The 21,232-nt window shown below is 39.2% G+C and overlaps 5 protein-coding genes across 7 annotated transcripts; 4 read left to right on the plus strand and 1 right to left on the minus strand.

Annotated features, from left to right (window-relative positions):
* Nucleotides 1,995-4,955, plus strand: LOC18597120 (adenosine deaminase-like protein). Its single transcript, XM_007025962.2, has 11 exons — nucleotides 1,995-2,207; nucleotides 2,313-2,383; nucleotides 2,698-2,789; nucleotides 2,877-2,936; nucleotides 3,042-3,245; nucleotides 3,332-3,408; nucleotides 3,576-3,645; nucleotides 3,748-3,861; nucleotides 4,200-4,266; nucleotides 4,412-4,516; nucleotides 4,604-4,955. The coding sequence occupies exons 1-11, from the start codon at nucleotides 2,116-2,118 to the stop codon at nucleotides 4,726-4,728; spliced, it is 1,077 nt and encodes a 358-aa protein (XP_007026024.1). The 5' UTR covers nucleotides 1,995-2,115; the 3' UTR covers nucleotides 4,729-4,955.
* On the plus strand, nucleotides 5,592-13,233 carry LOC18597121 (phospholipase A I). 2 transcript variants are annotated; one of them, XM_007025964.2, is made up of 18 exons: nucleotides 5,592-6,376; nucleotides 6,707-6,854; nucleotides 7,037-7,115; nucleotides 7,203-7,356; nucleotides 7,451-7,663; nucleotides 7,763-8,008; nucleotides 8,081-8,243; nucleotides 8,318-8,578; nucleotides 8,668-8,789; nucleotides 9,171-9,332; nucleotides 9,486-9,678; nucleotides 9,771-9,907; nucleotides 10,216-10,354; nucleotides 10,545-10,751; nucleotides 10,846-11,320; nucleotides 11,408-11,624; nucleotides 11,731-11,820; nucleotides 12,516-13,233. In XM_007025964.2, exons 1-18 carry the CDS (start codon nucleotides 5,852-5,854, stop codon nucleotides 12,963-12,965), a joined length of 3,981 nt encoding a protein of 1,326 aa, XP_007026026.2. In that variant the 5' UTR covers nucleotides 5,592-5,851; the 3' UTR covers nucleotides 12,966-13,233. The 2 variants fall into 2 exon arrangements, with proteins under 2 accessions (XP_007026026.2, XP_007026029.2); XM_007025967.2 differs by lacking the exons at nucleotides 5,592-6,376; nucleotides 6,707-6,854 and having other exon boundaries at nucleotides 7,193-7,356.
* Nucleotides 14,567-15,511, plus strand: LOC18597122. The gene has a single exon (XM_007025968.2). The coding sequence runs from the start codon at nucleotides 14,654-14,656 to the stop codon at nucleotides 15,047-15,049; it is 396 nt and encodes a 131-aa protein (XP_007026030.2). The 5' UTR covers nucleotides 14,567-14,653; the 3' UTR covers nucleotides 15,050-15,511.
* LOC18597123 (serine/threonine-protein kinase CDL1) lies at nucleotides 15,938-18,370 on the minus strand. The gene is made up of 5 exons (XM_007025969.2): nucleotides 17,890-18,370; nucleotides 17,521-17,699; nucleotides 17,239-17,428; nucleotides 16,697-17,088; nucleotides 15,938-16,475 (listed from the first exon to the last, which is right to left on the minus strand). The coding sequence occupies exons 1-5, from the start codon at nucleotides 18,026-18,028 to the stop codon at nucleotides 16,197-16,199; spliced, it is 1,179 nt and encodes a 392-aa protein (XP_007026031.2). The 5' UTR covers nucleotides 18,029-18,370; the 3' UTR covers nucleotides 15,938-16,196.
* Nucleotides 18,574-21,083, plus strand: LOC18597124 (cardiolipin synthase (CMP-forming), mitochondrial). Of its 2 annotated transcripts, none has more exons than XM_018123154.1 (8): nucleotides 18,574-19,193; nucleotides 19,283-19,349; nucleotides 19,455-19,529; nucleotides 19,618-19,669; nucleotides 20,014-20,099; nucleotides 20,198-20,293; nucleotides 20,520-20,614; nucleotides 20,707-21,083. In XM_018123154.1, the coding sequence occupies exons 1-8, from the start codon at nucleotides 18,715-18,717 to the stop codon at nucleotides 20,798-20,800; spliced, it is 1,044 nt and encodes a 347-aa protein (XP_017978643.1). In that variant the 5' UTR covers nucleotides 18,574-18,714; the 3' UTR covers nucleotides 20,801-21,083. The 2 variants fall into 2 exon arrangements, with proteins under 2 accessions (XP_017978643.1, XP_007026032.2); XM_007025970.2 differs by having other exon boundaries at nucleotides 18,576-19,193; nucleotides 20,219-20,293.

Raw genomic sequence — 21,232 nt, forward strand, 5'->3', positions numbered from 1 at the left:
AAAGGTCCTTTTAATTTACAGCTTTCCCTCATGCTGTCTTCATTTATTTCATTTTTCACTGTATTGTGAAAAGATAGTACAAAGGGGTTGGTTGTCCCTCGATATTTGAGTTTATACCTGGTAAATCCTTTACTCAAGTTAGTTGAATTAAACGTTTATTAGTTAGTAGTATCCGAAATTTTATAGAAATAAAATTTTGAATTTATTTTTTAATCATATTTTAAGAGAGACGAACTTCTTTATTGACAGATTCACAAGAATATGAGTCTTATGTTATAGAAATTTTTTTGCTTACTCGTGAAGCTACAAGTTAGAAGTGTTCTTTCAGTTGACTTCCTGAAAAATTGCAGTCTTATGCTTATAATAGCATTGAAAGTTGAGTCAGAAAGTAGGTGAAGCAACTAAATTGGGGAGTTGGAGCAGAGTCAAAAAGCAAGCAAAACGATTCCTACAGTAATAACGATTAGCGGCCCGTTCGGACCCATGGGAAGATGGCACGGAATTTTTGTGAATGGACAATATTGTTTAGACAAGCAGGCCATCAGGGCCGTCCGCCCCTCCTTTTGGGGCAAATTCAACTGCTACCATATGACCGTATCGCAAACGTGTTGGGGAGAGAAGGCCGGCATGGCAATATTGTTCTCGTACCTTTGTCGTGATTCACATCTGCTATGCAAGGGACCAGGTAATATATGCTGGTAACATTTATTTGTTCAACAGTTCCTCTTAAGGCTGTCTCTCCCTGGCTAGCTCTCATTGGGGAGCAACTCTCTTTCATATCCTCAGGCAGGTTAGGTGATCAAAACAGGACCATTAAGGAGAAAAATTAATGTATGTTAATGGAGTAACTCATCAAGCTAACATAGTACTTGTGGGGTTTGGTTTCAATTGGTGTTCAGAAGGGTGATGGCCAGATCAACTTGTTGAAGGGTATCACAGGTTTTGCTTACCAAATTATTTATTATAGAACAATCTCTGATAAGTCGAACTATGAACTTGGGGTCGTGCAAAATATGGCAGTGATCCATGTTAGGCTTTCAAAGCTCAAGATCCGTTTTCCCCCAAAAGCCATTGATAGCCACCGATCTCAATTTATAAATTCATTGCATTGGGCCCATTTCTTCCAAAACAGAAAACAAAAGACTATGGTATTTGTTAATATACATACAGATCAACTGTGGAAGATGCAACTCCAGGTAAAACCCCAAGACCTGCAAAACAAAAGGCTTCCGCCATTTGACATAGACCAGCCATGGAGTGAAGAGAATGGTATGCTGGTGAGTGGTTACAGAATCCTACTGGCCAATTACTCAAATTAGGGAGGGCTCTTGCTATGTATAAAGATGTAGGCACCAGTCCTACCGGCCAGCCAAAGGTGCATGATCCTGATCAGGAGCACATGCATGCATACTAACCAATTATCAGAAGGATCATACACTTCATAAATTCAATTAGAATAAAAAGATATCAGCTAGCTAGTTTGTGCATTCATAGAAATGGATCCAGAAGCCTCAAATAATGCCTCTTTTCGATGGTCCACCCATCGCAAGGCACGGAATGCCGTGCAGGGAACATACAGGCAATGGTTTGGAGGACAGACTGAAGGATGGGCAGCGGAAGGACGGCTATCAGACCACACTAGACAAATATATGCACCAGAAGGATCACTTATAGAGCCATCTGAATTGATCAGATTTGGTAGATGCTCGCAGTTATAACATTGATAGTCCAGTATCCTTTACCAAGCCTTGAGGAGGTATCGTCCTCCTTGATATGCAAGCGGAAGCAGACCGTTGAACTCGTAGAATATTGAGTCTCTATAGTGTAGCCTTCAACGTTGGGTTCTTGAAGCCTGAGATCCAATATTGCCAAACTTTGTTGAAGCCCAACAAATAGCTGTTTGTTGTCTATTTGGGCCCATTGCTGCAGGTGCTCACTCGCTTCTTTGTCCGTTTGCTCTTCATTTTTGTCCTCTTCTTCTTTGACCATTTGGTTAGAACTTGGAAAATACTCAACACTCAAAGGACTCAATCTACCACAGTTCCGAGCGTACCCTGTTGGAAGACCCAACCCAAGGGCGGCTACAGCAAACCAAGATAAGGGAAGCTGGAAAAGATGAACAGACAAGATATGGAGTGGTGTGTTTCGATGCCAAAGGTTGAACTTCACGCTCACCTCAACGGTTCAGTTAGGGACTCTACTCTCCTGTGAGCTTACTTATCCCTCTCTTCTCTTTCTTTAATTTTAAGGTTTTGAATTATCTTTGCTATCTGAACCATGAAGCTTAATTTAGTAGTGTTGTTTTCTAACAGAGAACTTGCAAGAGTTTTGGGTAAAAAGGGTATCATTGCTTTCTCTGATGTGGAGAATGTTATAATGAAAAGTACGTTGCTTCCTTCTCTTTTAATGTTTTAGTCCTCTATTTCATTGCTGAAAAAAATACAAAGAAGAAAAATCCTCTGCTCAATTGTGCAATTTGCACATTGTGCAGTTGTCATTCTTGAGAACCCAAAACAAACATGAGATTGGCTGCTTGGTCACAGCTCAGGTGGTAGGGCCGGGTGGAGTTTGGGGTTGGAATGGTTTTCATTTGATTTAATTAATCTTGCACATCTAGGAAATTAAGAATTCATCATATTGTCTTCTGTATATTTAAGATTGATATTTAGGAACCTCCTGAATTTTTTTTCAATTCAGGTGACCGTACTTTACATGAAGTGTTCAAGCTGTTTGACCTCATTCACATTCTCACTACTGATCACTCGACTGTTACAAGAATTACTAAAGAAGTAAGGAAGCTTCCTACTTGAAGGCTTCTCTTACCATAATTCGTCCATATCGGTTCATCATGTTTTTCTTGCTCTTTCAAAATACAGGTCATTGAAGATTTTGCTTCTGAGAATGTTGTATATCTAGAGCTTAGAACAACTCCTAAGGTACTTTTGTTGCAATATTTTAGTTTTGCGGGGGGGCGCAGCTTGTTTAACATGATGAAACAGCATGTAGTTTTGAATTAATGAACTCATGGAACTGTTGTACAGAGAAATGATTCCATAGGAATGAGCAAACGCTCTTATATGGAAGCTGTGATGGAGGGTTTAAAAGCAGTCAGTTCAGTTGATGTTGATTATGCTCCTGCTGGTTTGAAGACCAATACATTTAATGGAACTACAAGAAAAAAGCTATACGTTAGGTTTCTTCTCAGCATTGACCGCCGTGAGAGCACTGAAGCTGCCATGGAAACTGTATGTTAGGAATGCAGTTTGTGAAGAGCTTGTTATTTGTTCATTAGATAAGGTATCTAATATCTTTCTCTTTTTCCAATTTTCAGGTTAAGCTTGCACTAGAAATGAGGGATTCAGGGGTAGTTGGCATTGATCTCTCTGGAAACCCGATTGTGGGCAACTGGTACTCATTGTGCAACAAATCTCTCTACTTTTTTGTTTTAATTTAATTCTGTTTTGGATAAATAATCAGTAATCACTGCCACTAATTCTTACTAGTTTATTCATGACCTTGTCCTTTAAATGTTATAATGATCTCATAATTCTGAATTTTCTTTGCATCTGATGTAGGACTACATTCTTGCCAGCATTGAAGTATGCTAGGGAGCAGGGTCTCTGTGTAACTCTTCACTGTGGAGAGGTGCGTTTTTGTTTCTTCTCCTCACAAGTTTCATGCTACTAGTGTGCTTTATAATAATTGAAATAAACCGACTAGTTTATTTGCATATCTTAGTGCTTGTAGGTACCTAACCAGGAGGAGATCAAAGCAATGCTAGACTTTCTTCCACAGAGGATTGGTCATGCTTGTTGCTTTGAGGAGGAAAACTGGAGGAAATTGAAATCATTGAAAATCCCAGTAAGATATTTATCAGTTAGTATGTGGGTTGATATCCAATTTTCCAAGCCATTTACTTGATAGATTGCTTTGAGTGTAATTTATTAGATTGTCGAAATCCAGCCAAGATTAATTCTGTTAATCATGTTTCCTTCTTGACGATTGATGAAATTTTATAGTTCAGTTTTCTATGATCTGTACCTCTCATCAAGGTTGGAGGATGCCTGTGCTTCTACATTTATTGACAGATTTTCAATTTAAAGAGGCTTTTAGAAGGTTTAGAGTTTGCATTGCAGGCTTGAATATTATAGGTCTTAGAACATTTAGCAAGCTAAAGGTTTTCTTTATTGTTTTTGCAGGTTGAGATTTGTTTGACATCCAATATCAGGACAGAAACAATTTCTTCAATAGATATTCATCATTTTGGTCAGGCTTTTCTGCTTCTATTTTCAACTCTGAGAGTTTAATTTTGCAAGTATTTAATCAGCTACTCTCCAAGGATTGCAGCATATTTCTCCTTCTGCTATATACTGACTCTTAAAACATGTGTTCTTGTGACATGGTGATGCAGCTGAACTATACAAGGCAAAACATCCATTGGTTCTATGCACAGATGATTCTGGTGTTTTTTCTACTAGTCTTTCTGGGGAGTACCATCTTGCTTCTTCTGCGTTTGGTAAGTGAAACATAACTAACACACTCAAAACGGTATAGATCAAATAGGTCATACTCACTGATGATGTATTCTTTTTTTTTTTCCTAGGTCTCGGAAAGACAGAAATGTTTCAGCTTGCTGAAACTGCTATTTGTTTTATATTTGCTGATGATGGAGTAAAGGAAGAATTGAGAGCAATTTTCGAAGTAGCTGCGGGGAAGCTAAAATTATGAGTTGTAGCAGGTTCATAAGCATGTTGTACTTCCTACTAATACTTGATAGGCCAGTAGCAACATTGTTGATCCTATTTAGGTCAATTCGAGACCAGCTAGGCTACAATTCATCTGAATTCCTATGTTGAGACAAAGCCATTATTGTTGTAACTTTGAACTGATCAGATTTCTGAGCTTGGTTAAATGTATTCTCACCCCTCCCCTTCTGGATGGTGCATTTGATGATCTTGAGATTTTCTAAGCAGGTGTAGATGAGCCATTTTCAGGCCATTGTCAGGCTTAAGTCTTGGCCTCTTCTGTCTGCCCCTCACTAAGCTGGTGCCATGCCTCTGGGAAAGGGCATATGGGCAATGTATGCCCAGACTCTTAAACTTGAGCAAAAGAACCCTAACCGATGGGGTGAACATCTTAAAATCGAAATAATCGAAATCGATTTATATTTATCAGTTTGATCGGTTTTATCACAATCGGGAAAAAATGAAATTAAGTAATAGACTAAAATCAAAACTGAACCAAACCGAATTTCGGTTGAATTATTGGGAATTAGAACTAATTAATGGTCCCTATATTAGTTAGAATCTGGGCCACCTGCTTTAAGTAATTAAACATTATGTCATTTATGTATTTATTTCTGTTAAACAATCACCGTTTGTCACTCTCACTAGAAAGCTATAGATTACAAAACACATGCAAAACAGAATTCATATTATTGAGACTGGCTTAAGAGAAACGACGTCGCTTTCGTCAAAATTTAATGCACCAGGGAGCGAAACTATGTCGTTCAACCATCAAGCAAACGACGCCGTCGCAGAGATCTGGCTCAACTATAAAAACGATAATCGAACGACTCCGACAACAGAAACTGTGTCGGAAACGAAGTTCGTAGATTTCAGAGAGATCATTGCACCTTCAGTTGTCGATCAGTTTCCCATTACTCTCTCTCTCCTCCCTCCTCTCTCTCTCTCTCTAAGCCTTAACCCTTAAGAAAGAAAGGAACCTCATCATCATGACTACTTTTCAATTCGATTTTCTTTCCGTGAATACATTTCAAATGTGAAACATCGTATCGACCGTCTGATCGGGATAATCCTCTTCTTCCCCGCATTTGGAACGTCTGATCACAATGTCTTGGGGACTAGGCTGGAAACGGCCCTCGGAGATCTTCCGATTGTCTCTAAGCTACGGGAACGAAGAATCGGCGGAAGATCTCGACCGCACGTCATCGGCATCATCGACAAGTTCCGTTTCGTCCTCGTCGGCGTCGTTGCCGCCGCAGGATCAGCAGGAGGTAGGGTTCAGGATCGATCTGGATTGGATAGCGGGGGATGACGAGGACCAGGTGGCGTTGAGGCTGCAATCTCAATTGATGGTGGCGCTTCCGGTCCCGCAAGATGCGGTGGCAATTGAATTGAGGCAGACGGAAGGAAATGTAGTGGGGGTGGAGATGAAGGTGGAGAAGAGGAGGGAGCCGTTACGGGCGGTTACGATGGTTAAGGCGGCCGGGTCGGGTCAGCAGAGTGATGGAGTCGGAGTTCTGGTTCGATTGTTACGGTCAAATTTGGTTCCATCTGGTGATGGAAGTCCGGTTCAATGTGGTGACCATTGGAGAAGTGTCACTTTGCTTAGCCTTTGCGGTTGTGGTTTAATGGTAAATTCTTGCTTTTTCTTCCTTTTTCTTGTTCTTGCTTTTCTTGTTTTTTTTCATTTGTTTTTTGGTGAAATGATTATTTTGAGAAATGTGGGATGATGGACTGCAAGAAAGTATAAGGCTCTGCCTAGCCTAATTTTAACTAGTAACTAGTAAATTGATTCTTTTTTTAGGCTTTTTCTTTGTCAGCAGAACAAATTGGTAAGAGAAATGGTAATTGCTTAAAAATTTTGAAAGTTTTGGGATGAGCTCGATGAACTAACCTAGGCATGTTTCTTTTCCTCTCCTTTAGTAGATTGGAACTCATTGGTTGCTTATTTTTTGATACAGACACTGCCGGTTGAGCTAACTCGTTTGCCAATTCTTGAGAAACTATACCTTGATTACAACAAGCTATCAGTGTTACCACCTGAGCTTGGTGAACTAAAAACCTTAAAAGTACTCAGGGTTGACTACAACATGCTTGTTTCGGTTCCTGGTAAGCATGATCTTGTTTTTACAACTAAATTGTGTTCCTGAGACTTGTATTACCATATCGAGTTCCTAACTTGCCATACTAGGACGGAAAAAAATTTGTTATCATGATTTTTGGAGGTCTAGGCCATAGATGTTCCTTCTCACTTGTCTATTTACCATATTTTTGTTGGTAATTATGAGCAGTGGAACTGAGACAGTGTGTGGGGCTGGTGGAATTATCATTAGAGCATAACAAACTTGTTCGGCCTCTTCTTGACTTCAGGTCACATTATTGACAAACAACTTGTTTCTTTAAGGTTGTGAATATGTAGTTTTCTCTGGTCTAATTTTTTTCTCCAGTTGATGGCAGGGCTATGGCTGAGTTACAAATTCTTAGGTTATTTGGTAATCCACTTGAATTCCTTCCTGAGATCTTGCCTTTACGCAAGCTTCGCCACTTGTCCCTTGCGAATATCAGGATTGTGGCTGATGAAAATCTAAGATCAGTGACTGTGCAAATAGAGGTACACATCAACAAATTAGCTGTTTGTATTCTCATGCTTTTACATGACAATGTACAAATCTATATATAAAACTGTTTCTCTTTTTGTGTTACAGATGGAGAATAGTTCTTATTTTGGTGCATCTAGACACAAGCTGAGTGCCTTTTTCTCTCTCATATTCCGTTTTTCCTCTTGTCATCACCCTTTGCTAGCCTCTGCACTGGCCAAGATAATAATGCAAGACCAGGGGAACCGTGTAGTTATTGGTAAAGATGAGAATGCAGTGCGGCAGCTCATAAGCATGATAAGTAGTGACAACCGCCATGTGGTACACAATATACTTTACTTTTATGAGTGACATCAGAATGTTTGTCTTTTCTTTCCCCTCCCTACTGTGCACTGTCCTTATAGTTCTGATTTGTGGTAGGTTGAACAAGCCTGCTCCGCTCTATCAACTCTTGCTGGAGATGTTTCTGTGGCCATGCAGTTGATGAAATGTGATATCATGCAACCTATTGAAACTGTAATGAGGTCTCCTGCCCCAGAAGAACTCGTTTCTGTGCTGCAAGTTGTGGTCACATTGGCCTTTGTATCTGATACTGTAGCCCAGAAGATGCTAACCAAGGATGTTTTGAGATCATTAAAAATGCTGTGTGCCCATAAAAACCCGGAGGTAACTTCCTGATTTTGTTTGATTCTCTTATATTGAATGATTATGTATAATTAAACCTTTATATTTAATCAGGTGCAAAGGCTTGCTTTATTAGCAGTTGGAAATCTGGCCTTCTGTCTGGAGAATCGCAGCATTCTGGTCGCCTCTGAAAGTTTGAAGGAACTTCTCATGCGCCTGACTATTGCACCTGAACCACGTGTGAATAGAGCTGCAGCTCGTGCTTTGGCAATTCTTGGTATATTTCTTGGATTTAATACTTTTTTTGAGAATCTTTAGATCATGGATCATCTGATTATGTTCTTGTTGTAGGAGAGAATGAAAACTTGCGTCGTGCTATTAGAGGGAGACAGATCCCAAAACAAGGCCTACGCATACTCTCGATGGATGGAGGTGGCATGAAAGGTCTTGCAACTGTGAAGATCCTTAAAGAAATTGAGAAGGGAACTGGAAAGCGAATACATGAGCTATTTGACCTTATATGTGGGACATCAACCGGTGGCATGCTGGCTGTTGCCCTTGGTATTAAGTTGATGACCCTGGATCAATGTGAAGAAATATACAAAAATCTTGGTGAGTATGCTGCATAAAGATTCATTGTTCAACAACACTTTATTTGTAGTTCAATTTGTTTACTTTATTCTCCTATTTTGGCTTTGTAGGAAAGCTTGTTTTCGCTGAACCTGTGCCAAAGGATAATGAAGCTGCAACTTGGAGAGAAAAGTTGGATCAGCTTTATAAAAGTTCTTCACAGAGTTTCAGAGTTGTTGTACATGGATCTAAAGTATGAATTTCTCTTTTCATGAATATGAATTTGTGCTTCTTTTTACGATAGTGCTAGGGTTGCTTTCATGTTTTCCTTGAAAATATTTGTGTATGTATGCATGTAGAGGCATGAATAACATATCAAAGTATATCTTAAAAGAATGAGAACCTTTTGTATTTCTACAAGATATTTTTGGAGGATTTACCATAATTTACTTTAAGGGTTGCTCGTTCTGTATATTGCCTTTAATCAATAAAACATGCCTATCTGCTGCAACTTTTGTTTTTTTTTTTAGTGGTATTATGGAAGAGTAAAATTAATAATCCAAAAGGACCTGCTGTTTTACCTTTCAAAGTATCCTTTGCTTTCAACAAGACACTATAACATATGGTATTGCAGCACAGTGCAGATCAGTTTGAGAGGTTGTTAAAGGAAATGTGTGCTGATGAGGATGGCGACCTGCTAATTGAGTCTGCCGTGAAAAACATTCCAAAAGTTTTTGTGGTGTCGACTTTGGTGAGCGTTATGCCAGCTCAGCCTTTTGTATTCCGCAATTATCAGGTAGTTCCTTTTTCTATCATATAATATGAACTCTAATTGGGTTCAAGTATTATGTTGCTCATACAGATATATTTAGACTATTTTATCCATTATGGTAATATATTGTTAGCTGTACAAGTTTGTTTATACATTTATATTTTTCTTAATGTGCAGTACCCTGTGGGAACACCAGAGGTGCCTTTTGCAATATCAGAAAGTTCAGGAATCACCTTTTTAGGATCTCCAACTACAGGTGCTCAAGTTGGCTACAAACGAAGTGCTTTTATTGGAAGTTGTAAACACCATATATGGCAAGCTATAAGAGCATCTTCTGCTGCCCCGTATTATCTCGATGACTTCTCAGATGGTATTTTTCTTCTGCTTCTTAAATTAACTATATTTTAAGAATGTCTAAGCTTCTTAACATTTATATTTAAATTTGTTTTACCTTCTCTGTAGATGTATACCGCTGGCAAGATGGTGCTATAGTGGCAAATAATCCAACGATCTTTGCCATAAGAGAAGCACAACTTTTGTGGCCTGATACAAAAATTGACTGTTTAGTTTCAATTGGGTGTGGCTCGGTGCCTACGAAGGTAACTGCATTTTTTTTGTGTTTTTGTCATCGAAGCAATTTGTCATGAGATCTGGCTTTAAGTTTCCGTAAAATTTTTTCAATTCCCATGACCACTTGAAGTGAAAAATCACCATTTTACGAGGATATTCATGCGGAATGACAGGAAACTGCAGAGATGCTTTTTTAAGCATTTCTGGTATCTTGACTAAGGGAGGATTAAAAATCTAGAGATTTTAACTTTCTAATTTATTTTTTCATTGCTGATCATATTAGTTTTAAGGGTCATTAGTTCAATCCATGGATTCATGAGTATCTCATCTGTTGTAGGCACGAAAAGGTGGTTGGCGTTATCTAGATACTGGGCAAGTGCTGATTGAGAGTGCATGCTCTGTGGACCGAGTGGAGGAAGCTTTGAGTACACTGTTACCTATGCTCCCTGAGATACAATATTTTCGGTTTAATCCAGGTATAAATTCTTGGTTCCTTATGGCTTTCAAAGATGAGGGCTGGAGGTCTATTTTAATCCTGGCTGATGTCTTGATAACTAGCTTTCATCCAACCATCATTTAATTTGATTTCGGAATTTATCCTTATGGAATAGCTCTTTAGTGGAATAATTATGAACTCTTCATTGTTTTATACGGTTTTCCTTGCAGTTGATGAACGTTGTGACATGGAGCTAGATGAGACTGATCCAACTGTTTGGCTGAAGTTGGAAGCGGCTGTAGAGGACTACATCCAAAACAATTCGGAGTCCTTCAAGAATGCGTGTGAAAGACTTCTTCTACCATTTGCACATGATGAGAAGTGGACAGAGAATTTGAAATCTCAACATTTTGCCAGGGCAAAGGCATCAAGTGCAGGTATTAGACCTCCTTTTCGATAATCGTCATATGTTTTATCTTTCTGGATGCTCTGCTGAATCTTTTTAAATTCTTTTATCTTGGGCTGTACTAGATGAGAATAGCCCTTCATTAGGTTGGAGGCGAAATGTACTACTTGTTGAAGCTTTGCATAGTCCTGATTTGGGAAGAGTTGTGCACCATGCTCGGGCACTTGAGTCATTTTGTGCACGAAATGGAATAAGATTATCTCTTTTGCATGGCCTCTCTGGAATTTCAAAGACATTACCAGCAACAACTTTTCCAACACCATTTACCTCACCTCTGATCACTGGAAGTTTCCCTTCAAGCCCTCTTCTGTTCAGTCCTGATGTTGGCCTGCAGAGGCTTGGCAGAATTGACATGGTCCCACCTTTAAGCTTGGATGGATTACAATCCGGAAAGACAGCTACATCACCCCCAAAGTCTCCTCCTGCACCCAGACAGCTCTCTTTACCTGTACGGTCACTGCATGAGAAGTTACAGAATCTACCGCAAGTGGGCATTATACATTTGGCCCTTCAAAATGACTCAGTTGGATCAATACTAAGGTCTAAAAAGCCCCTCTATTTTGTGGCATTACTTGTGAGTGTCGTTTATGCCCTAGTCCTAACCTGCTAGCTGCTTCTTTTCTCTAGTTGGCAGAATGACGTTTTTGTCGTGGCGGAACCTGGAGAACTGGCTGATAAGTTTCTACAAAGTGTCAAGGTTAGCATGTTGTCAGTGATACGGAGCCAGCATCGGAATGATGCATCAAGTTTTGCCAATATAACAACTATTGCTGATCTGATTCACTATAGACCATACTTCCAAGTTGGAAACATTATCCATAAATATATTGGACGCCAAACTCAAGTGCGCATGCTTTTCTCATTTTCTTTCAGGTGATTTCATTTGTTATTAGTTTGATATTATCAAAACTAATGAAGTTCTGTTGTAATTGTCATGACATCTCTTAAAGGTCATGGAAGATGATCAAGAAATCGGGGCATACATGTTTCGTCGTACAGTCCCTTCTTTGCACTTGACACCTGATGATGTTCGTTGGATGGTATGTATATGGCTCTCATTTGATTATCTGATTTACCCATCAAAGCACATGATACCTGATGATGTTCATTGGGTGATTTGTATATCCCTTGTTTCACTCTGGTGAAGAGTTACGTGGCGAAATCTTTGATGTTTAACCTCCATTAATGTCCCTTGTCCTGTATGCTGCTGCTGGTCTTGTTAAGGCAATATTGCATTTGCTGTATGCTACTGGTCTATTAATGTCCCTTGTCCTGTATGCTGCTGGTCTTGTTAAGGCAATATTGCATTTGCAGAATTAGTGAATTTTTCCTTGGTTCAATTGCTTAAACTTGCTTAACCTTGAGATGAAAAAAAAAAATTGCTTAAACTTCAATAGATAGAGATGACCTTGACAGACATAAGATTAACTTGAGACAGTTGCTTCTAATCATTGAATGAATAGTAATAGGTTTCTAAGACGTGAGGATTTTATTTGCTATAAGCCTGTATTTTCAGTCGAATGACATTTATTCTTGATGATGGCATGTCAACTTAGGACCATTGTGTCAGCATATTCAATGATCCCAATCCCTTTCAGTGGCGCCAGAAGTCTTTTGTTTATGTTTTATGTTATTTGATTCATGTTTTCTGTGGATCATGAACAAACTTGAGTTATCCTGAACAAAATTTGTTTTTAGTACTATGTGGTTGATACTTTGTCTCAAATAATGCTAGGTTGGTGCTTGGAGGGACAGGATCATAATCTGCACAGGAACTTACGGTCCAACTGCAAATTTAACCAAGGCCTTCCTAGATTCTGGGGCCAAAGCTGTCATATGCCCTTCAGCTGAGCCCCAAGAAGTGTCAATGACAGCAGTTAACGGTTCAGGAGAGTATAACGTTCTGGAAAATGGTAGGTTTGAGATTGGTGAGGAAGATGCAGAAGAAGAAGAAGAGGCTGAACCTATCAGTCCGGTGAGTGACTGGGAAGATAGTGACTTGGAGAAGAATGGCGACCATTCTACCGGTTTCCGGGATGAAGAAGAAGAGGAACTATCAAGGTTTGTCTGTCAGCTGTATGACCCGGTGTTTCGCGAAGGCGCTAGAGTGGATGTTGCCCTCAAAAAAGCTCTTGCCTCCCATCGGAAGCTGAGGTTTTCCTGTCACCTTCCCAATGTAAAATAGCTTGTCAAATAAATCTCATACAACATTAAAATTCAAAAAAGGGAAAAAAAAAAAAAAAAGAACACAAAGAGAGAGAGAAAGGAGGGAAATAAAAATATATGAAGTGCATGGAATAATTACCAAAAACCAAGAAAAAAATAAGAGGCACTAATTCAATTTTGAGGCTTACAAGAAAACATTTGTTGTCAATCATTCATTCCTTGAACAAGAGTGTAGATTTTTTACATTTCTTTAATGGAAATATATAGAAACTTATATTTTTAGTTGATTTTGTTCTTGTTTCCGGTTGAATTATCTCGATAAAAATATCCTCTTAATGGAACTGATTGAAATTTTGTTTTAATTGAATTAATCGGACTTTTTCACCGAATTATCTGGAGTTCTGAATATGAGTCAATATTGGTGGAAAGAGAGACCGGAAGATGGTGCAAACTGCAAATCCCTTCAATACTCAGCATGTATTTTTCCCGGCATCTCATTCATTTTCCATTGCTGCTACATGATACAAACTCATCAGATGGATCATACATTTCAAACCCATTTTTCGGAAAATAGATTTTACATCATGAGGAAGTAGGAGCATGTCTTGATAAAATTGCTTTTCTGAGACCCAGCCAGTGATCAGTATGAGCCCAACTGTAAAGGTTTACAGCTAGAGACACCTGTATCACTGTCTGGTCGGATCAAGATTTGAACTCAACAGATTGATTCCGTTTTAGTGTCGTCTGAAATCTTTGTTTAGCTTCTCAAATGCTTTTTTGCCTGGCACAAAAAGACTTTGTTTTCACATTTCTTTGTCTTTCGGGATTGGTGACAGTGTAGGATATTATTGTCATGCATCCAGATCAGACACAGCACCACTTTTTCACTAATTTAATTTAAATTGAAAGCAGGAGATGTCTACCTGAATGGTCTGCTGTCCTGTCCTGTTTCAGAATCTAGATGGTATACAAAAGAAGACTTCCCTGATCATACAACTCTCTTACTGAAATGAAGAAATGATTTCAGCCACTAGCATGGATAAGTTTAATCATTGGAACCCGCACAATGCGTTTAAAGGTTGTTTTTGATTCAAACGATTGCAAGAAAACAAAAAACAAAGAAAAAGAAATGGGACATTCCACAAAAAAGCAAAGGGAGTTGAGAAATCAACGGGCACTAGGACCCCATGCCTAATAACCCAAAACAAAAAGCACTCAAGTGAAAGAAGCCTTCCTTTTTCCCTTTCTCTATGCAAGCCATGAGAAGAAAAGAAGTTTAACCTAATAAAGATAGAAAGGAAACCAAGCACAGTTGAAATTTCCTTCTTTTTTTTTTGTTTTGTTTTGTTTTTCAGATCATGGTTCTAAACCAATCATAAAGATTACAGTTTTACAGCTTAAGGAATGTGCGGAAGGGGGCAGCCAATTTCTATGGTTTAGAAGGTCAAAGGGGTAAACAGAAAACAATACGGAAAAAATGCATGCTTTCATTGCAAACACAAGGAAGGATATGATGATGGTCTGTATCCCTATCCGAGGCTCCAATTATGCAGAAACTCATGCTGTCCACTTTAATAAAGTGATTAGATTAATAGCTTTATTTAGGTCAGAGGGATGCCTCATAAGCAAAAGTAATCTTCCCAACATAGGCAAGGAACCAGGGCCATCACTTTCTTCAGCCACAAGCCTCCAGTACCACTTAAAAAAATGCAGTATAAAGCCAGCTTCACAAACACCAAGTTTTTCCCTGAGAAAATGGCTGCAGCAACTCCTGTTGCAATAGGCACAAGGGGAACTGTGGGATCACTTCTCAAGAAGGAGATTGAGTACTTTACCAAGTTTGAGTTAGAGGGACGCGGGAGCTGTTGGAAACCGCATGGACAAGTAGTGGAGATGGTCCAGATGGATTGCAGAAGAGGTCATGCAAGGCAGAGTCTCTGGTTATCGATTACTGGCTGGAAAAGGAAGAAGCGAAGAGGGGGCAGCGGGTTCCTACCAAGCATGTGTTCTGCCACGGAAGTTGCAGATAAGAATCAGCTAAACAGGATTCCTGGTTTCAATTACAGGATCCTTAAAAGTGATGTGAACAACTTTCACTTTTAGTCCCTCTTGTTTTGATGCCAGCCTTCGACTTCTGGCCATTTCTCAGTTGGACTTGAAGGAACAAATAGTGCTTTGCCACTCTTCAGAAGCTTAGAGCTTCATCAAATATTGTTAATAATCTGTTTTTTCTCTAAACTTGTGAGCCACTTTATAATTTGGGTCAGAGCTGAGCATCAGAATCCAGCGAGGAGTTTCTGAATTTTATCTTTTGGTTTTAAGAATTCAAACTTTTGGTTTGTGTTTCTTACTGCGTTTATTGAAGCTCTCTTCATAGACACATTCCTACTGAACTGTGACATAGATGATAGAACCTTCGAGGTTCTCCTCTGTAAGGTTTCGTTATCTCTGGTGCACAATCTATGAATTGTATATGCTATCTCAAAGGAAAAAGCTGTCTTTGTTCAACTTGATCTTGCTGTGACTTGCTGCAATGAATTCCTAGCCATATTTTGGCATTTGAAAGATCACCTGTCTTATGTTTTTATGTTTTGTGGTTTATCAAACCAAGTTATATGTGTCTTTCATGTCGTTTACTGTCATTTGCGTTGCACGTTCTTGACAAACAGGTTCATCATTAAAATCCCGGTCTTAACAGAAGCTAAAACAGTCAAGAGGGCTCTGATTAAGAAATGAGATTCATGTCAAAGAGTTTGTAACTTATAAGTATCTTTTGCATACGGGGAAACCTTAAATGTGATGGTAAATTTGGCACTGAAGTTGAAACCTTCATTAAGGTTCCACAATGGGCCCTGACGTGCCTTCTTTTTTGTGTCTTCTTCTTCTTCTTTTTCCTGCTAGAAAGTAGAAGGAAATCATCGTTGTTCTCCCAAAAATATCAGAATTGATAGCAATGATGTCTTGATTCTCCTATCGTGGCAAAGGCATTCCTCAACAAAATTCATAAATTTATTGACAACAGGTTCTCTCCTGGAGTCAACCGAACATGAACTTATCACCAAGTGGCTTCCAGAATCACGCTAGAAATGGCTACGATTGCTACTCAAACGATTACACCATTAATCAAATCGCTCACAGATTCACAATTATCTACACAACAACATGCTAGTATGGTATGAACAACTTAAGCTGGTTCAGTTCTGCAATTTTTACCAAGCTTCAACTTTGCTCACCCCAGCTAGGCTACAAGTCACGGTCCCTTTTGGAACTTCCTTTCTTTCATGGAGCTAGCATGCAAGCTGCTGTTTGTTTCGGATTCTGCAGCAATTTTGTTAGTGTCCTTTGGCCGGGCCAGAAACTCAAGGGCAGTTACAACATCACCAATCAATGGTCGGGTATCAGCTTCCTCCTGAAGACACATGGCTGCGACTGCAAGAGCTTGATAAAGACCCTTTACAGTGTAGTTCCCTCCAAGCAAGGGATCTGCCATCAACGTAAACTTCTGCCTGTCCTTAAATAATGGCTCTGCCTGCAAGATGGAAATGAGAATGGATAAGAAAGTTAGATTGATGAATCATGAACTTCAATTCAAAGCTTTAAAAACCTAGAAGCATGCAAAGGTCACATGTAATTGTCTCAGTGATGGGGTGAGGATTGCCAGGTTGAATCATAATTCTGAGAATTTGTATTGTCCTTCGGTCAATATGGCATTTGTTCTTTGCTGAGTGATTATTAAGTTCTTGAACATACCCAAGCAACCAGGTTCTGTTCCTCACTTGGTCTTTCAATATCGATAGCTCTCCTCCCCGAGATTAGCTCCAGGAAGACTACACCAAAAGAGTAAACATCAGATTTTGTTGTCAGCTGCCCTGTCATTGCATACTCCGGGGCACAATAGCCATAGGTTCCCATAACCCTTGTTGATACATGGTCCCTCCCTCCGGTCGGACCTAGCTTTGCAAGTCCAAAATCAGAGAGTTTGGGATTGAAGTCGGCATCTAATAATATATTTGATGCTTTGAAGTCACGGTAAATTATTGGCGGCTCAGCAAAGTCATGCAGGTATTCCAGTCCTTTGGCTGCTCCTTCAGCTATTTTCATCCTAGTATTCCAATCCAGTGGCTCCTTACCTGGAGGTAAATCTGATTTAACAGATAACATAATCAGAATCAAGATGTTCAGCTCTTAATCAGTATTCCACTAGCAAGCTCTCTCGGCTCATACAATCAGTTGGGAGAATGAATTAGAATTATATTAGTATTGAATAAGTGAAAAAGTATCCATTAACATACCAAGAAGATGTTTTTCCAAAGATCCATTTGGCAGGTATTCATAAACTAAAATTTTCTGATCCCCATCTGCACAATAGCCGATCAGATTCACAAGGTTTGGATGATGAACCAGACTTAGCATCAGAACCTCTGAGAAGAATTCTCTACTCCCTTGCATTCCATTTCTGTCGAGTTGCTTCACGGCTACAATCTAAAATGGAGTTAAAAGAAAAACCAAGCATATACTTAAGAGTGTCATGTTAGTACATGCATCGAGAACAGTTCAAAGAAAAAGAGAGATACTTTATCGATGCTCTCTATGTATCCTTTGTAGACCCTGCCAAATCCACCTTCACCTATCAGACAATCAGGATTGAAGTTGTCAGTAGCAACCACTAGTTCTCGGAGGGTGAAAATACGAGCTGAAACTTTAGCTTTTCCGATTTTCTGGATTTCTTCAGCTATTTTCTGCTTGCTGCTACCTGCACATTTGATCAACATGGCTAAAACAAGATCTCCAGAATAGTAACACAGACACTAACTCGAAACAAGGTACCCAAACAAGCAACGAAGATACCCTTTTGACTGGTTCTGGAAGCTTTTCAATCAGGAATCAAGTTAAGAATTAAAAAGCACAATGAAATTTGACAATTAACATGTTCTGATTCATACTTGTTTTGCCTGTTAGATTGTTCATGAAGGACTTGAACGATTTGCCACTCTTGTTATTGCCTTCAACGCCATGGCTGCTCTCCTTGAACGAACCAATACGCTGCTGCACCTCCACCCCACAACAAAGGAAGCAACTCATTCTCCTTTCTCACAACTCTCCAAGGCTCTTCCCAATGCAGAAACTCTGTTTCATATATCTTTGATCCAGGTTACAAACATAGACAGAAACAGAAATCTTGTTCATATATTAGCAAGGCTAGGGGCCTGCTTCCATTAATCACCCATTTATCACCATGGCCAGTATACCAGTTTCACTTTGCTAAATTTAGCTGTTTTCCATCTACCTTATGGATCATCGTGGATAGAGATCAAACGCCCAAAACTGAGTTAAATTGTTTGACAAGTTTGGTAGAACAGAACAGACGCGTATACAGTTTAATTCCATTTAACAAATTTCCCAACAACTTCTATTCCATAATTGGCCTATTTAATGCCATGGGAGAGGATGCAGTAAATGAAGAAGATGATGACTAACTAAGACATGTGCCCACTGTTCTCAACCATGCATGTATCTAATTGATTTTTCCTATTTTATTTAAATTTTAGAAAATAATTATAAAAATATTGGAATTCTTTGCATGGTTACAAATTAGGGAAAGCTGACACGTGGCAAATGGCATTTACAATAGTCGTCGTCGTCTTCGTCGTCATCATCTCCCTAAACCCTTGCAAAACCTAGGAAAATCAAAACACAATATAACGTTCCGAAGGGACAGTATCTCTCTGTTTTGTCTTGGTCTTTCTGTTCAAAGCAATGCTTCATCAATGGGGATTTACAGATCTCTGCAAGCTTTAATCACGAAATGCCCTGAAAAAACCCGAACTTTTTTGACCGCGGCATCGACAAGTTCGACGACTTGTATAATTCCACCTCTGTCCTCTCCTCTCTTCCACAGCCGAGTCTCGCCTTCTTCTCCATCTCTTTCCAAATGGATCGCTCCTTTCAACGGCCCTCTCTTCCTCTCTTCTCCTCCCTGGAAACTCTCTCAATCCGCTACTCCGCTTTGGGGGAACGTCGCGGTTTTCAGAAAAGTCCAAGCTTTGAATCTTGATTTGGTTAGAGGCGGCGCTAAGTTTCCGGTCAAGATACGATTCGGCGCGGTTCTATCGGACCCCAGAGTCTCGAATCGGGTGGAAACCGACAGGGAAGTGGATAAGGAGAGGGAAGCTGTAGTGGAGAGTTTTGTCAATTTGCCGAATTTAATTTCAATGAGTCGATTGGTTTCTGGTCCTCTGCTGGGATGGTAAGTTCTAATCTTTAATACCAATTTTGGTTTATTCTTAAATTAATTTGATTTTTGCTGTGATCAATTAAGTTAATGAGTTAATGCAGGATGATTGTAAATGAAATGTATGGTTTTGCATTTGTGGGATTGGCCATCTCTGGTGCAACTGATTGGGTATGGATTCCACGACATTGTTCATATTATCGAAACAAGTAGAAAAAAATTTGTATAAATCATGACAATTTAGTTCATTTCCATCATTTCTGCTTGTTCTTCTAGTTGGATGGATACATGGCTAGAAAGATGAGGATCAATTCGGTGGTGGGTTCTTATCTTGATCCTCTTGCTGACAAGGTAAATGACTAAATGCCACTTACTCTTTGTAGATTTTTTTGACTCTTTCTGAGTTTCATTTGACAAGTTTCCGGTCTTCTTGGTATAGGTTCTTATCGGATGTGTTGCTTTGTCAATGGTACATAACCAGCTTTTGCACCGTAAGTAGTCTGCATATGTTTGGATCTTCTGCAATTCTCTGGTTATTAGAGTTAGTTGGTATAATCTAATAACAATTATCTGCATTTGAATGTGTATATTATCTCGCTTTCCTTGCATCCACAAACAAATGGAAATTTGGAATTACCATACTGGATGATCATAGTCAATTGCCTCAGAATCCTTTGTCTTGATTTCTGTTTCACCAACCCTTAATACAGGGAATTACAGCAGTTGCAGTAGTCATCTGTGTATGGTATTTAATTTTTACATGCATAGGAGGTACTATATTATCTGTAAATGTTTGATGATGCCTATCTTATTAATAGTCTTCTGTGCTGTAAAGCTGGACTTGTCGGACTAGTTGTCTTGCGTGATGTTGCCCTTGTTAGTGGTGCTGTGTATCAAAGAGCTAGTAGCTTGGGTTGGCAGGTGAGGTTGCTTTACTCGAACTTTTGTTGGCACTATTTTTTTTTTTTTTGTACCAATTGCTTTACGGCTTGGCAAACTTTGGCAATAATTTATTTTAGTCTTGTGCTGGTTTTATTCAGTGGAAAAGTTGGCTAGATTTCTTCAATCTTGATGGGACTAGTCCGCAGAAGGTTGAGCCTCTCTTTATAAGCAAGGTAAGCATCACCCTTTGTTTTTCTGATTGGGTGGAGTAGAGGGTTAGCAATGGGGTCTGTGTTTCTTTAACATTTTAACCACTACAAATAGATAGTGAGACCAAGGAGTGGAAAACTGTGGCAATATATAGAAAGAAGCCATCTAGAGATGACAGATCACCTGAATGCTGCAGCTTGTGAAAATGGTTAATGCTTTCTTATCTGTAAAGACTTCAAACTTTTGCAGGTTAACACAGTTTTCCAGCTGATTTTAGTTGCTTCAGCGCTCCTTCAACCAGAGTTTGGAACACCAGAAACTCAATCTTGTATAACATACTTAAGGTAAACTAGCTGACGCATAGCGCATTAAATCAAACTCACTTAAATAGATTATATAAGTCACAAAAACTTATTTTTCCATGGCATTTCAACAGTTGGCTTGTGGCTGCAACAACGGTGGGTTCTACCCTTGCATATGGAGCACAATACATGAGAAAGAGACCCAGGTTGATTGCAAGAGAGTCTTAGTTTGAGTTTTCAGTGCAACTCTGAGACAATTTGATGAGTTCCCTTTGTTCTGGCACCTGATGAGTGAGCATTTATAGCTCTAGGAGGGAAGAAGGAATGGTTCATAAGAGTACAAACTGGATGTAGAGTCAAAGGAGCTCATTGCTTTCTTGCACATGGCCTGCACCATCTTGTTATAAAAGTGTCAGAAACAATTAACTCTCAATGAATACGGCATTGGCAAAGAATGGTTTTTAGCATAGAGTAATCGCAAATTATATCGTGTAAAAAATTTTGTTCTTGATGTTTAACCTCTTTAAGAAAATTATATTGATTTCTGCCATTTCTCAGTCGCACAATCCATCGTGTTCATTTTCTTTTCACTTGAGCAACACCTATCAGTAGGGGCGACTCAAACAGATCCTTCAGTTTTTGTTTGAACATGAAAAAGCT

Source organism: Theobroma cacao, chromosome 6 (genome assembly GCF_000208745.1).
Source record: "Theobroma cacao cultivar B97-61/B2 chromosome 6, Criollo_cocoa_genome_V2, whole genome shotgun sequence".
Taxonomy (NCBI): domain Eukaryota; kingdom Viridiplantae; phylum Streptophyta; class Magnoliopsida; order Malvales; family Malvaceae; genus Theobroma; species Theobroma cacao.

Coding starts and splice junctions, on each gene's coding strand:
- LOC18597123 (XM_007025969.2), bottom strand. CDS start 18,028: ATGAGTTGCTTCCTTTGTTGTGGGGTGGAGGTGCAGCAGCGTATTGGT. Junction 17,700..17,889: donor CAATCTAACAGGCAAAACAA/GTATGAATCAGA, acceptor TCAAATGTGCAG/GTAGCAGCAAGCAGAAAATA. Junction 16,476..16,696: donor AACAGAACCTGGTTGCTTGG/GTATGTTCAAGA, acceptor TCCATCTTGCAG/GCAGAGCCATTATTTAAGGA.
- LOC18597121 (XM_007025964.2), top strand. CDS start 5,852: ATGTCTTGGGGACTAGGCTGGAAACGGCCCTCGGAGATCTTCCGATTG. Junction 7,116..7,202: donor CGGCCTCTTCTTGACTTCAG/GTCACATTATTG, acceptor AGTTGATGGCAG/GGCTATGGCTGAGTTACAAA. Junction 9,679..9,770: donor TCTCGATGACTTCTCAGATG/GTATTTTTCTTC, acceptor CCTTCTCTGTAG/ATGTATACCGCTGGCAAGAT.
- LOC18597120 (XM_007025962.2), top strand. CDS start 2,116: ATGAACAGACAAGATATGGAGTGGTGTGTTTCGATGCCAAAGGTTGAA. Junction 2,937..3,041: donor AGCTTAGAACAACTCCTAAG/GTACTTTTGTTG, acceptor ACTGTTGTACAG/AGAAATGATTCCATAGGAAT. Junction 3,246..3,331: donor CTGAAGCTGCCATGGAAACT/GTATGTTAGGAA, acceptor TCCAATTTTCAG/GTTAAGCTTGCACTAGAAAT.
- LOC18597124 (XM_018123154.1), top strand. CDS start 18,715: ATGGGGATTTACAGATCTCTGCAAGCTTTAATCACGAAATGCCCTGAA. Junction 19,530..19,617: donor TTGATCCTCTTGCTGACAAG/GTAAATGACTAA, acceptor TTCTTGGTATAG/GTTCTTATCGGATGTGTTGC. Junction 19,670..20,013: donor ACATAACCAGCTTTTGCACC/GTAAGTAGTCTG, acceptor TGTGCTGTAAAG/CTGGACTTGTCGGACTAGTT.
- LOC18597122 (XM_007025968.2), top strand. CDS start 14,654: ATGCAGTATAAAGCCAGCTTCACAAACACCAAGTTTTTCCCTGAGAAA.